Here is a 15,291-nt window from a genome sequence, read left to right as displayed (position 1 = left end):
GCACTGTCGTAAAAGTGTCGCAAATATATACCTGTGATCTGGCGCCCCCGTGCGGCAACGAATACAAACCCAGTATTGTAGCCAAAGAGAGCGAACAGACGACCTGCTGGGTAAACAACAGTGTCGACTCGAGAGGCAGGAATGGGAACTTCGTCGAGGGCTAAGAGTGAGATATTTCTTTATTATCTCATAGACACACTGTAGAGATGTTGCTCTGTCTTTGTTGGTTTGAAACGAGACGATTGCGGGTCTAAATAGTGATGGAAAATTGCCTATTTGCTTACTGGAGTTGAGCTAGCCTTCACGTTAGCTTAGCACGCAGCCCTTCAGGGCCCATTGCTTTCGATGCTGCTTTTCAGCTCTCATCGGGACTGTTGTCAATTTCACAATCCCAGCCATTAACAATTGGGACTTGTATGTAGGCCTGCCGAGTTACGGTTTGTGTTAACGTTGATATTAATGCCCCGATTCAACGTCTGTCATATTTATTTTTTTGCCGGGTTTTAACCTTCTACGTCGAACTGAAAGACGCGTTTGAAAATTTTACATTTAAGAAAAACATATGTGCAATCTCTGTTGTTTTCTGTGTGGACCTACTAGCTCTCTCGTTTAGTTTTACCTTTTTAAACTGCTGTCGCAAATGATCATTCTGATGAGGTACTTGGTACTGTTTCCTGCGTTTCTACACGAAAACAAGTTCATAGTGGTTTCTACAGCTATTGTGGAAGATATTCGGACAGCTGATAGTATCTGTTCACCAACGGCCCTAGAAGCCATGACTCGCATTTGCATTGGTTAAGAAAATTCATGTGTTTTTTCCATTTTTTTTTTTTTTTTTTAACTAGGCCGAAAGAAGATCCAGTTACTGCTTTCAACAAACGCGCAGTTCCACTTATTTTACAGTTGCAAGTGCGTTTGAGAGCATTTGCTTTGAGCATCAGTAGCATTGTTGGCCCTAATATCATCATTTGATCTCAGGGAGGATAATTCCTTATTCTTAGTATGCAGAAAGTGTCTTGTGACTTCTGATGATGAGCTGGAGAAAGAAAATAGCACACAGTGATCGTGTGGCTCATGAGCTAGATGTTGTTGTTTTTTTTTTATTATTATATGAAATCCAGTTCAAGTGACCAGTGCTGTAATACAATGTTGTAAATGTATAGTGGATCACTGATGACAAACAATCAGTTTGGGATGCAGGTCTCTTTAGAATTTTTTTTCTCGTACTAATCAACAATAGTGTGGCTAATTATCTTTTGCTATAAATGTTCCGTGCTTTCCAAAATTAAACCAAAATATATGCACGATGCAGTTGCACAAATAATATGAAACTATTTACAAATACAGAAGAAATATGTGAAATGCACTCTGCTGAAAAAAACTAAACATGTGTATTTGTTTAATTTTGTTTCCATTTAAATTTGATCCGAAAATGTTTTCCTTCACTAGCATCTACACAATCAAAATGTCATTAAGATTAGAGGAAATTTTTCTTTGTTAAGCATTAGAAAATTAGTATATTTGAACAAACTAGGTCATATTTTTTTTGCCGTGTGTTGGCATTGAGGGCTCGTGGCAAATATGGCTTTTCCTGAGTGACCAGATTTACCAGCTAATGTAAGCAACACTCGCGACATTTCCTGCTTCATTGTCAGTCACGGGCATACAAAGCTGTGTTTTAGTTGTTAATAAATTTGAGTTCACTGACAAACGCCTCTTTGATCCATAGTAGACACAACAATATGTTGCCGCACCTAACAGACATCATGTTACAATGTGCCTGTGTGTGCTAACTCCGACCGTCTCTATGTCAGAAATGAAATCGGGCATCAGCCACAATGTTTTATTTTAGATGGTGGAGCATCACTGACTAATCCACAGTAGACGCTACAATATGTTACCGTGCAACAGGACATTGTGTTACATCAAACACACACTGTAGCCTGTTTGTGCTAATGTTAACTTCTAACTGCCCATGTGCACCACTAACAGGCATACATCCAGGGGAAAAGGAGTTTTGCGTCCCCCCCCCCAAAAAGTGCATACTCTCTCGTCCACTATTCAATGATTTTTACGTGAATACGCAACTAATCCTGGCAGCCCTATTGCCCACCTTTTAAATATGACATTAAACAACAAATTTCAATACGGTAAAAACATGCTGAGAAAAATGTCTGGCACCAACATTTTTGAAAAGGAAGCAGAGGTGACCAGTTTGCAACGACTGACAAGTGGGCAAGATTATTCCCATGTTATAATGCTATCAGGCTCCTCCATAACAGCTTTTACTTAGGGACATGTGGGAAAAAGCGGAATTAAAACATGCCAAAATCGAGATGCCGAGGATTGAGTTTAACCAAAATCGAGAGCGTAAAAAAGAGTTTCGTCTCGACATTGAAACATTTTTTTTTAATCTAATTTCCAGGGGTTAGGCATCCCATCCCCTTGTACTGAGCCCAAGAAAACTCACTCGACAATTTCTTCGGTGCACTCCATATTCAGTCTTTTTGTGAGAACTGTTATGCCATGTTTATAATTTTATCATTCGGGCGGGGCGCATCTGTAGCTCCATAAAGCATCTAACGTTCTATGTCATCTAATATTATCCTGCTCAAGCAGATCTCGACATGCCCTCTGAATTTATCGCTGATAATAAAACAGACCATTTCTAAATGGCCTTTATTTAGCATAGCTTTCATCTCAGTTATTGGCTCACAGGATGAAGTCACTAATAGTAGGCTTTCAGCACAATGACTTTAACTGTCGTGTTTTTCTTTCTTGCTTTTGTAGGTGTTGTGAGATGAAGTGGTTTGAAGCATAGGAACCGCGCACGCACTCTTAGCTCGGTGCGGACAGAGCTGCCACTATGAAGAGTGAAGTGCCGTCTGAGGCCTCCAGCAGACAGGAGCATCTGAAGGAGCCGCTGGTGAACCCGGAGCCTATGGAAGCAGCCAAGAACTTCTCTAGCAACATGGAGGTGATTGGAATGGCAGACAGCGAGTTTGCTACCCTGTGTTCCGAATCGAGGCGTCGGACCTTGAGAGATACGGCGGCTCACAAGGACTCTGAGCGAGGCCTCCCTGGACGCAGAAAAAGAAAAGTCCAACAGGCTGGACCGTCTGACTGTTCATTTAAAGTCGGACATTTTAGCGAGACTTCCGTGGCCCCTCAGCGTCCCAGGGAAGAACTCTTAGGACACTCTAGCGAGGATGAACACAATCACGAGTCATCTTTTAGTGACTGTGCCTCGTCCCCTTCCTCCAGCTTGCGATTCGGTGACTCGGAGACACTGAGCTCCGAGGAGGATGTGGAAGCCGGACCGACAGGGGGCCAACCAAAAGCCCCCGTCCTCACGACACCAGCCACCGGAGTTAGTCTTCGCCCCGTCGTGGGTCGAACGAGGCGGACCCGCTCGCATAAATGGGTGCGGTCCGAGGCCGAGCCGGTGTTGCTGAATCGGCCCTGTTTGAGCAGTCGGCGGACTCTGCATAGGAAACGATTTGTGAAATCAGTTCCTGGGGGAGGGCAGCGTACGCAGAAGCAAAAGGAGCGACTACTACTGCAGAGGAAGAAACGGGAAGTGATTGCACGACGAAAATATGCTTTACTCAATAGCACAAGTAGTTCAAGCGAGGAGCTGAGCAGCGGCTCGTCGTCCCCCTCCTCGACCGAAGTGGAGGATGAGCTGTATGTGGATGTCAGCAGCACCAGCAGCCAGCCCAACAGTGCCGCAGTAGCCGCAGGTAACCTGTGACTTTGATTCTCTACTTCTGTATTATTGCTCGTCTGGGTATCAACAGTCTACCGGATGTCACACGACTGATCCCATTTGTTTACATCACCATGCTGTCAACATTGGCAGGTGAAGGATCTACAGTGATTTGAGCAGTGATAAAATTAGCAGTGATTTTACGTCCCACTTTGATGAAAATTACATCATGAGATACAAATGTAAGGTAGAAAAGTTGGGCGTTCCTAGGGCTCGAAATTGCACCCAAAATGTGCTAGTATGCATACTAGCAGATTTACATTACATGCATACACGAGTGACAGAATGACTGATTCAACTGGAATGGGTCAGTCCTCTTGCCAAGAAACACATCATTGTGCAACAAAATGAAAGATCCCATTTGATTAGAACAATAGAGTGCACTTAGAGTAAGAACACTTTATTTTCTGTATACGTCTATATTTACACAGCCATACTCATCTATCCCATTCAAACATGAGAACCGATGTTTTCATGTCGCTTATCAATCCATGAAAATGTTTTCCTTTTTACTTTGAATGATGTCAACAGCCAGGATTTGTGTTGCAGTCCTCCAGTATCAAAGGGTGGAACAAAAGTTTTGTGTGTTCCTGTACTTCAGTAATTAATGTGACACTGCCTCTTTGAAGTTACGAGCACGCCTTTTATCACCCCCCTTTCTGTGACTGTTCTTGGAGGTATAAGCTCTACAGCCCAACATTCTGCATATATGCCTATGGAATTAAATTTGTCTAGCGGCACGTTGTTTCACCACAATTGACAGGAGGACTTCGTGTTTTTGCTGTTACTGTCAGGTATGTTGCGTTTGTTAGCCCATTTTGTGTTGATGTCCATGCCAAGGGTCACGTTGTCTATGTTTTGCGCCGTTATCGTCAAACAATATTAAGCCCCGCTTCCATCGACAAATCTAATCATCTTTACTCTCCTTGCTTTGTAATTCTAAAGAAAGGTAGCCCAGTTCTAAAACATGATGTCAATATTTTGAAGGCCAATAATTGGGTGACGTGCATTTTGCTTGCAGTCACAAACAAATGCTTTTGAGTGACAATCTGCAAAGTTAATGATAGTCATGGAAACGTATATGCTTGCGGTGGATCTCAAGTGCCACATTTTCAAAAACAAAAGTCTGTGGTATTTCTTACGCACAAGCTTCCTTCAAAGGGCTTATTCCTTTCATGTCTTCTAGCTGAAACCAACAGCCACAAAGCAAGCACCTTCTACAGCAATCCATCCCATTCTCCCTAGTTTTTGTTAGTGTGTGCGTACAGTGCGTGCTTGCAACGTGACGTCACTAAGGAGGTGCGTAGGAGAGTAGTGGCTGTTTTGAATGTAGAGAAGAGAAAAGAAGAAAAGAGAAGAGTGGAGCGGAGCAAGGTCGATACCGTCAGTGGAAACGAGACAACTTAACCAAGACGAGATCCTGATGTGTGGCGTTTCCATTCACCGCAGTGCATTGTGGGATGTGTGATGCCAATCAATGTCAGTAAGACTACGATAGTGTCGCCCTGCCCAGTCTTTACCACAGTTTTTTACTTGCACTTTCAATCTATTGCAGAATTCTCTGTTGCAGAGAGATTGTTCAGCTTTTTTGTCATTGGTTTAATACTTTATTTTGTCAAAAGTACTAGTGGTATTAGTTATTTGATATCGATGAGTACTCCAAGCACTATAACGGTGCTTGCAGGCATCACAATCTGTGGTGTTGCCAAAATAAAGTGCAGTCCTGCCGAACTCATGTTTTTCAGTTGAAGTGATGCAACGTAACGTAATATGCTGATGAATAGTTGAAGAAGTGGGTTGTACAACTAAAGCAGATTTGAATCACAATTTAGAGTGCTGATGTGGTTCATTTTGGAATTCACTGCACAATTAGGGATGAATTTGTCAATTGTCTTGGACGAGCTTGCGCATTACCTAGTCACCTAACAAAGAATAGCGTTTTTTTTGTTTTTTTTTGGAGTGGCACTATGATTTAAAATGATCTAATTAAGAGCCTGTCCATTCTTGAATCGTAAAGGGGATTTCAAAATGGGATCAAGTTGGCACATTGTTTTAATTTCTTGAGCAAAACTTCCAGTTTCGAAGATCAGAGTTGTTTTGATAATCACATCAACGTCTCACCGGTTATTTGGAGAGGGTGCTAAGCAGCAGTGCTCAGGGGAAAGTCAGACGAGAAATTCCAATGGGAATCATGAACATCAGTTGATTCATTGAGTCACTTTTAACAATGTGTTTGAGACAAAATGAACCAATGCCCAAAGCTGCCATTTCATTCACACGCATTTCACGTTCCCGTCCGTCCACGTGCACAGGTGCTCTGGATGAAGACGTGGTGGTGATCGACGCCACTCCAGCTCCGGCACCTGCCGTCCCTGCGAGCGAGGAGATCAACGTCACCTCCACAGACAGCGAGGTGGAAATCGTCACAATTGGGGATGGTTTCAGGTAGGCAACGTTTTGCTTTGAACTCATCGAAAATGCCTGTTTATTTGAGAAACGTTGACTAAATAGGTTGGCAGGCTGCAGCTTGCATTTGCAGCCAATCAGTCATTCAAGCCTGTCTTGTCAACCATCAGGAAAAACTCTAGTTTTTGCCACTTGGACGACGTCATGATGAAAAGTCACATTTGTGTTGCTTTTTGTTATCTCCAAAAACATTTTATTTGGTAAAATGCATGAGTCATTGGACTTTCCCTTGCTTATTGGTGATTAAGCAACTACATCTTCTCCCAGTTGTCTGTACTGGGCCTACATTTTTCCCAGGGAGCAGCTCTTTCCTGTGAATACATGTTGTTCAGTCTGCTGGCTGTTTTGTTGCTGCTGCTCCCTAGCACAGCAATTCATTCAGAGAACATTCCAGCATTTCTGCGGTACACAGCGGGATGCTTTCGAGCGACGTCCCGCCCAGATCGCAGCGAACGGCGTACTCGATACAAATCAATAATAAACACACTTGATCGGCCCCTGGTCTCATGCTAAAGTTGAGCTCAGGACATGCGTGTTGTCTCAACATTGCTTTTCTGCTTGAGCGTGACTTTAAAACCACAATGTTGGCTTTAGCAACATTTCAATTAATGGTTTCATTTAGGAAATAATTAAGGGCACAAGAGTAAATTTGTATATAAATAATGCGACATACATATATTATGTGCAACCTACATTTTCCACAGATGGGTGGATAACATTTGTTTTGTTCTATCTAAACTGCCAAAGCTCATATGTGAAAGATGAAAAGTCATGTGGCGTTGAACAAAATGGCTGCCGCTATCTCAATGCAATGTGCTGACATTATGCCTTATCATTTTTCCTTCTTGGGGGTTCTGTTGTTTTATTGGTTTCCAGGCTGTTTTGCTTTGCTGAGCTACCTCCTATTGCACGAGTATGTTCATGTTTACAGTGAAATGTTGTCCTCCAGGCTTCACCCCTCCCATCCTCAGGGGTTTATGGTGGTAAACAGATATTTACAAAATAATCCGGAGTCTACTTCATTAGGGACCCTTCCCTTGTGGATGTTAGGAGCTGAGGAGCCTGGCCAATTACAATGTTTTCTTCTGCGTACCACTTGGCAATCGCACAATTTTGACATTTTCTATTTGTGTGCGTTGGTCATAAGATTGAAGGTCAGAAAATAAAAAAAAATAAAAACTTTTACATGCTTTAGTAGGACATGAAAGGAGGTTGCAATTTGGCGTTAACAATTTCCCTGCACACACCTCTGTAGGTTTGGAAAGCTCATGAGAGGAGAGGTGTAATGATATTCCCTAACCACAAAGCTCCATGGCATCCCACTTTACGGCACTCCAGTACAGGCTGCTATGTCTTTGCGTTCACGCTATAGCCCGGTGGGGGTAAACTGCTCTTCCCTGGACACATTCACTCCAGACTCGGAGAACTCGGAGATGTGAAAATAATCAAATAAAACAAAAAAGGTTTGAATAAACTTCCCAATTCAACAGTGCAAAAAATGCACAAATATAAACTGATTCTTCACGTGCTCGCTTTGGTCCGTAAAATGTCAGAAAATAGGCAAAAATGGAAAACATTGTTTTATAATGTAAAAGCAGTGTTTGGGGAAAGTTTAAGGTGCCGGGACAGGCCGGTCGATACTTAAATAACGTTTTGGATCAAATATATGTAAGGGTAGATTTACTGCAGCCCTATTGCCAGCGAAATGCTAGTGTGCCTTTGTTGTGAGCAATGTGTAAGCACCATTATTCTACCTTTGTTTCTAGGTCGCGCTCTTTGGGTGGTCTTGGTAGGATATGGGGCAACAGTTGCTCTCAGAGCCGTCTCCAGGAGCCCCGAGGACGCCACAGACTGTCCACCGTCATCCAGCCGCTGCGTCAGAACTCTGGAGAGGTGGTTGACCTAACTGTCGATGAAGATGGTAAGGAAAACATGAGGTCAGCTTTGCGTTCAGAGCTGCCATCAAAGCTCAAATATCACTAAGCAGAAGAGTCGGATGAGTATTTTGAGGAAAGCTAATGTAGCTTGGATTTTATTCCCATGGCACCACACACACACACACACACACACACACACACACACACACACACACACACACACACACACACACACACACACACACACACACACACACACACACACACACACACACACACACACACACACACACACACACACACACACCATTATCATAGTGTGAAAGGGTGACTGAGGCAACACTATGAAAGCACTTGAAAGGCGCTACGTTTATGAACTCCCTCCATTTGGCACAAAACTCTGAAGACAATTAGAAGGTAACATTTTCCAGCATGTTGAGTTTGCACTTTTAGCTCTCTGCTCAACTGGAATGTGGGATTTTTATTCATATCTGTAACATGGATGAATGTTAAAGTTGGGACTTTTTATGGAGCTGAGTATGAGACTGAGATTAATTTGTGAATAAGTAAAGTCGATGGAGTGCGCACACCAGAATGCTAATGAGAATGTGTCTCCTCGTCGGCTGTTATGCATCTGCTGACCAGCACGCACTCATTCTTAACAATAATGCACACAGGCTTACTTTCAGAACTATAAACACATGGAAGTGTGTATTCATTTTCTTTCGTCAGATTTTTTAAAATAGATTGTCAAAATGTGGCACATGCACCAACCTGATCTATATGCTTTGTTCTTAAATGGAAATGGATGTTAAGCTGAGGCAGAGTATCAGGACTGTATGTGGCAGTGTTACAATTCAAGCGAGGGATATTAGAAGACAAACAGACAGCGGTATATATTCTTTATCTCCCGCAAAAAAAAAAAAAAGACTAACAACTATTACTGCAGCTTTCCCAGTCAATTTCTGCATATATTCTATTTATTTTGGCATATAGTCATTTTCTGCATATGTTATGTCTTTGATTTTAGACCTATCAGTTGTGCCAACAACCTCTGGCAGCATTCACCCTCAAACAGTCAGGTCGTCTTCGTCGTCATCTTCCCATCATGCCTCTACCTCAGAGCTCAATGATGCCGCCGGTCCCTCCACTAGCTGCCCAGGCTCAGTCCCCAACAATATGCGCACACCGAGGCCGAGTGGCTCGACCCGAATAGCCGCCGAGGGTAAGACGGCATGTTGCGACCTGATGCTTTTTTTTTTTTTTTCATGGATTTTATGGAAGCTGTATTTATCTAGGAAAGGTCATCGAGAGCTATAGCCTTTGTTTTTGTCTTAAGCAGATGACAGCAGATCAGGCTTGTCGGGTTCAGCGGGAGACACCACAGGCACGGCCATGCCCAGGCTGCCGTCGTGCTGTCAGCAGCACTCGCCGTGCGGAAGGCCCTCCCCCGGTCATCTGTCCCTCAGCCACTCCCATTCGAGCTGCATGCAGGCCTCGTCCTCTCAGGCCAACGGCTCCCAGCACGGTCACGGCAACGCGCACCATTTTGTCCTTCATGTCCACCACCCCACACCGCAGCCCCCGGGTACCCTGCCATTCCAAGAGCCGAGCTGTGCCGTGGAAAGGCCCAGTGCCCTGCCTGCAACCTGTGCCGGAGGGAGCAGCAATAGCGGAAGCGGCAACAACACGGCCCATTACCACGAGCAGGTAATACTCGACTGCATTGCAAGCTAACATAGTAGCGTAGTCTATGTGATTATGGAAAGCTAGTTCTGGCATTTATTCAATATCCTAGATATACGATTTAGCATTCTAGTGGACTGGCATATTTTTTTTAAATCTTGGTTGACAATTCTAAAGCATAAATGAGCAATGAATTAAAATGTGTCCTTCTCCTCACAGCAAACGCTGCCAGTGGACCTGAGCAACAGTAGCGTTCGAAGCAGCGGTGCTAGTTTCCATGGCAGCACGTCAGCCTTTGACCCCTGCTGCCCAGGCTCCACCTCCCGGCCTCCTCCCTACGTTTCCCAGGCCACGCCCGGCCCCAGCCAGCCAGCTGCGGCCGACTCTTTCAGCTCCGGCATGGCGGCCCAGCCTCAAACGCAGCTACAGCAGCCGTGCAGACATTACATACACCCCTCATGTTAGTCGGATGGTTCATTTAAGTCGGGAAAATATGGGCTGCAAACACAATGGACATTTGTTGTTGACTTATTCCATATTTTCTTCACAGATGGCTCGCTGGCACGCTCATTGCATCATCAGCCCTCCACTGCCTGTCCTCATTCCCACGGGAACCCTCAACTTACACCTCAGCCTCCTCCACAAGGCGACTACGTCCTTCCCCACAATGTCCACTCCTTTCATCCACCGCTGCCATCCCACCCGTCTGGCCACACTGTACCCAGTGGCCCTCCTCTAGCCGCCCACCACCTCTCCAGTTCCAGTGCCCCGCTGACGCAGCACCTGCCCCCGGACCACCAGACCCTGCCGCACCATATGCCACCACTAGGATCAGTTCAACGGCTCCATCAACACGAAATGTTGCAGAGGATGGAGGTTCAAAGACGCAGAATGATGCAGCACCCCACGTCAGTACCTCTGTGTTGTTAACGCTCGGATATAGAGTCACCCCAAATAGTGAAAGTCTTGACACCCCTCCTAAAAGGTCTTGTATTTTAGTAAAGACAACCACCAAAAACAGATAGGACCGTAAATAAAATATTACAATTGAAGTTGTAAATATAGAGAATTTTGTAAACACATTTGCTTTATTTCTTTTAGAACAAGTCGCTCAAATTCTTTCATCATTAAAAAAAATACTGTTACTGCGATTGGCTGGCAACCAGTCATCTGGGATTAGGCTCCAGCTCACCAGCAACCTTAATGAGTACGAGCGAGTGCTATAGAAAATTGATCGAAGGAACATTTTGTTATTAAAATATGAACATTTCAGCATTGTAACTACAAATGACCTGGCCCAGCGTTCCATTCCACATGCATTTTCAAACGTAAATGTTGCCTTGGAGCACAATTGTCTAGCTCAATGTATATATAATGTTAGTGTATATTATTGTGACGTTCCGAAGCTCAGCTAAGCTTAAACTTAATTGTAGTGATTACTTATTAATGCATAATAGGGTTCATCTTATGAATTGTAATTAGACTAGCAATCCTGTATGGCTTATTCATTGCAGGCGAGCGCACGAGCGTCCTCCTCCCCACCCTCACAGAATGCACCCCAACTACGGCCACGGGCACCACATCCACGTGCCGCAGACCATGTCTTCCCACCCTCGCCAGCCGGAGCAGAGAACCGCATGGTTTGTGTCGGATACTCTTTCCACGCTTTTCTGTTCCCGCCTACCGCCCAGACCATTAGTGAAAGGTGACAAATGTGTTTGTCAACAGGGAGCTCGGCATCGAGGCCGGAGTGACCGTGGCGTCGTACCCTTCGGGGCACCTGCACTCCCACCTGCACCATTACCATCCCACTTCCAGATTGCACCACTTCCCTATCCCCTTCATGGTAACGCATCGGCATACATTTGCATAAATACCACTCTGTTTTAATTGTGTCTAAGATCATTGATGCCCCCACTCAAAAAACACACACACGCACACACACTAACATTGCTTGTTTTAAGGATGGTGTGGCGAAGATCATGAATTATGCAAAGGCAATTAATAAAAGCTCATCAGGCATTTCAGTTGCATACTCAAGAAGCCTCGAGGAGAAGTCTTTGCACAAATACGGTCGACTGCTTCCTGATATTATTTTTGTCCTTTTGAACATATTGATTTCACCTTACATTTGTATAATATAAATTTATCACAGTAGCATACATACAGAGAAAGGGGGGGAACACGGTTTACGGTGCTACTGGCATATGACGGTTTAAAGTGCACCAAAGGTTACCAGGGTTCCTACGAATTCTTAAAAAGTGATGATTTTTTGATTGCAAATATTCTCCAATCTAAAAATAATTGAACATTCTTTAGGGAAAAAAAATATATGGGGGGGGGGGGGTGGGGGGTCATTTTGTAATAGCTAAAAGTAACGTCTGTGTGTTTTTCCTTCCTGACAGCACACTGGTATATCTGAAGTCACCTACCCACACATTCGCTACATCTCATCTCGAATGACTGGCTTTGGAAGAACCTACGAGGTGAGTGCACACTGATTGCATTGTCTACTCGTAAAGACTGATTACTTGAGTTGAGATGTATTATTATTATTTTTTTTATATTATACCGCTACTAAAAAAAGTATAGCCAAGTGCTACATCATTAGCAAAATTGAAATGATGCCATGTACTTTATAGGTACCGTTACTTCTGTGCAGTTTGGAAGACACCAAACAGTTCTCCCAAAAAGAATCCAAGCTGTTTAATTTGCCACGCCTGTAAAATATGTCTTTGCATGAATAAAGAATTATACTTAATTGAGCCAAGTAGGGATGGGCAGCCCCTGAAGCAGCTATGGCTCGAAGTTTACTGTTGGTGTTACTCAAAAAAAGAATTCAATCAGAACACCAACATGTTCAGCCAAACCATACAAGCTAACATAATCTGCAATACTTTAGATGAGCTAACAGATATTAAAGGTTAAACGTTGAGTGTCTGTTTGTTGTGTCCCTGGAAGGACCTGCTGCATTTAGAGGAAAGACTGGGGACGGTGAACCGGGGAGCCTCTCAGGGAACCATAGAGAGGTGCACTTACCCACACAAATACAAAAAGGTGAGACATTTTGGGCCGTCCATATTGAACCCGCACGCCTATGATTGTATGCGTCGGTTGTCCCGATCCGTTTGTGTGTCGTGCTGCTTGGCTCTTACCGTGTGTTCTGGGACAGAGTGGTCTTTTGTACTCACTTAGCCAAGTGCTGTAGTGTCTTTTAGCTGTGAATGCAGATCTTGTCGGGGAAGGCTTTCCCTAGGTGTAACTAAACGGGCCGTCTAACACCCTGCCACCCAATACAGAAGGTGTTGGAGAGAGACATTGACCAACAGTTAACCCCCGAAGCTTGGGCCTCTATTGGGAAAAATATGCACGCAAGCCCTGAATCGGTGAGAAATAATGAACCAATCAATTTGGAAACAAGTGTTAGCTGTAGTCTTGGGGGAGGGGCCATGTTGTTTTTTCCTCTTTTTTTTTAGGACAAAAGGACCATTCTCTCTGTCCCCAAATGGAATGCAGTGTTTTAAGAATAGATAATTCTTTCTATAAAATGTTTGCATATAGTTTAGTATCTATAGCAGTTACTTTAGGTGAGCAAATCTCATGTTTTCTTTTTTTTTTTTAACAATGGGATTGTTTGCACGTGGCTTCTGATGTCGCCAAATGTTTGTCACTTGTAGAGAAAGCTGCACGGCAAGCAGGATGAAGACGAGGGGGCGGACGAAGACACAGAGGAGAAATGCACCATCTGTCTCTCCATACTGGAGGAGGGGGAGGACGTCAGGTGTGTCCCCGAGCTCATTTCACTTTGCTCACTTTCACAACCTCCGAGGTATCTGCAGAAAACCCAGGAGTGTCTCAAAATAAGGTCCCACTGGGCTGTCATTTTGGCACTTACACAGCATTTTTTTTAAAGGCCTGCCCTCTGGTGACAAAATATGTCTTGGCACAATAGCATAATCGTGTTATTAATTTGTTCATTAACTAAGGGGGGGGGTAACAAATTCACCAAATAAAAAGATCCCATTTACTTCATTTCAACCTCAGCCAAACATGACCAGGGGTGGCGCTAGCACTTTGCCCCCCCCCTCCCTCCCTTAGACTACAAAGAGGATATTCCTATGTATTCAGCATCATTTACAAATCTGAACTTTTAAGTGTGGCCAAATCATTTTCTTCCCAACCAGGCGTTTGCCGTGCATGCACCTCTTCCACCAGCTGTGCGTGGACCAGTGGCTGCTCACCAACAAGAAGTGCCCCATCTGCAGAGTGGACATTGAGGCGCAGTTGTCTGCTGAGAGTTGATGCTGTTTGATTTTTTTTACCCCCCCCCCCCCCTCCCATCCGTGCCACGTGTCTCTTTCTAACGAACACTTTAGTTTTCATATTCATCTTCATTTCCTCCTGAGTACTGCAGTCAACCAAAGAAGGCAATGAATAGACCTGCGCAGCTCTACTACTAGGAACATCTCGACAGTGCCGGCTATCACTTCACCATTACGAGTTTATGTATTTATAAAGCTTTTATGTAGCTTTTTGGATTGTTTTGTCATATTCCCCCGCCCCCCACCTCCCCTCCTACCCCGCATGTTTCCTTGCAAAATGCATTTGTTTGCACATTTACCCACGGGCTTAAAGGCAAGGACAAGTTGCTCTTGTAAAGCTGCGAGGCCTCGCTTTACTAGACTAGAATGTCAGCCTCTACAACAACATGGCAAGAGTTCATTTTTACCAATCATTGTATTGAATAGTTTGTTTAGAGGATGTGGATTTTTAGTGAAAGATGTTTTTCGTTTTAAATAAAGAAGCATTCCTAGACGTTCCTAACTAGGGGAAACTATGTTTAACAAATCAGCTGCTGTATTAGTGCACATTCACATACACAGTATTTTCTCAACTGTCAACACGCTAGTCGCATCTGTTTCACACAGAAAGAATGTTACGCAACCCTCGTCCAGAAACGAGGCTTGTAGGTACGCGTGCGGGTGGTCACATCACGGATAGATAGCTCGACGGATAGCTAGATGGCTACATATAGTGTCCCCCCCCCCCCCCCTTTCCCTCAAACCCCTCTGATCACTCGTGTCCGTGGTTGAGCATCAGCTGTGCGAAAAGATGACACGCTAAAGTGTTCACTGGCATAAAACTTGCACAAGAGAGAGAAACGGCAGGATTAGTTGTGATTACGACGCCATGTTGAGGCCATGTATTTCCACTTTGACTATGAAACCCCGTTAAAAAAAGGAAAAAAATATTTTGAACGGAGTGATGAAATGCAGTACTTAATGAATCAAAAGCAGGTATACATGCTCTCATCACACACCCTTCAAAGGCACCAGAAGCATATTCTGTGGGATTTATATTAGTTTAAAAAATATTAATAAACTTGGATAACTCGTCTTCTGAGTGGTGTCATTTTTTGTTCTTTGAGGAAAATATGTATTTTTGGGTGAAATTGAAAGGGTTAAATTTTTTAAATGGAAAAAAAATCACCAT

The 15,291-nt window shown here is 43.9% G+C and overlaps 1 protein-coding gene across 2 annotated transcripts; it reads left to right on the top strand.

Moving 5' to 3' along the window:
• Positions 1-38: 38 nt before the first annotated feature.
• Positions 39-15,194, top strand: rnf111 (ring finger protein 111). 2 transcript variants are annotated; one of them, XM_085906857.1, is made up of 15 exons: positions 39-166; positions 2,791-3,743; positions 6,082-6,214; positions 8,002-8,156; positions 9,143-9,337; positions 9,455-9,822; positions 10,018-10,258; positions 10,349-10,706; positions 11,313-11,438; positions 11,527-11,644; positions 12,204-12,284; positions 12,760-12,855; positions 13,098-13,184; positions 13,476-13,579; positions 13,983-15,194. In XM_085906857.1, the coding sequence occupies exons 2-15, from the start codon at positions 2,867-2,869 to the stop codon at positions 14,098-14,100; spliced, it is 3,057 nt and encodes a 1,018-aa protein (XP_085762983.1). In that variant the 5' UTR covers positions 39-166; positions 2,791-2,866; the 3' UTR covers positions 14,101-15,194. The 2 variants fall into 2 exon arrangements, with proteins under 2 accessions (XP_085762983.1, XP_085762984.1); XM_085906858.1 differs by lacking the exon at positions 13,098-13,184.
• The last annotated feature ends 97 nt before the right edge of the window (positions 15,195-15,291 follow it).

The sequence above is a fragment of the Syngnathus leptorhynchus genome, chromosome 3, assembly GCF_054491065.1.
Source record: "Syngnathus leptorhynchus isolate UIUO chromosome 3, UIUO_Slep, whole genome shotgun sequence".
NCBI lineage: Eukaryota > Metazoa > Chordata > Actinopteri > Syngnathiformes > Syngnathidae > Syngnathus > Syngnathus leptorhynchus.
The sequence above is the reverse complement of the archived record's forward strand: the minus strand, read 5'-3'. Positions and strand labels throughout refer to the sequence as shown.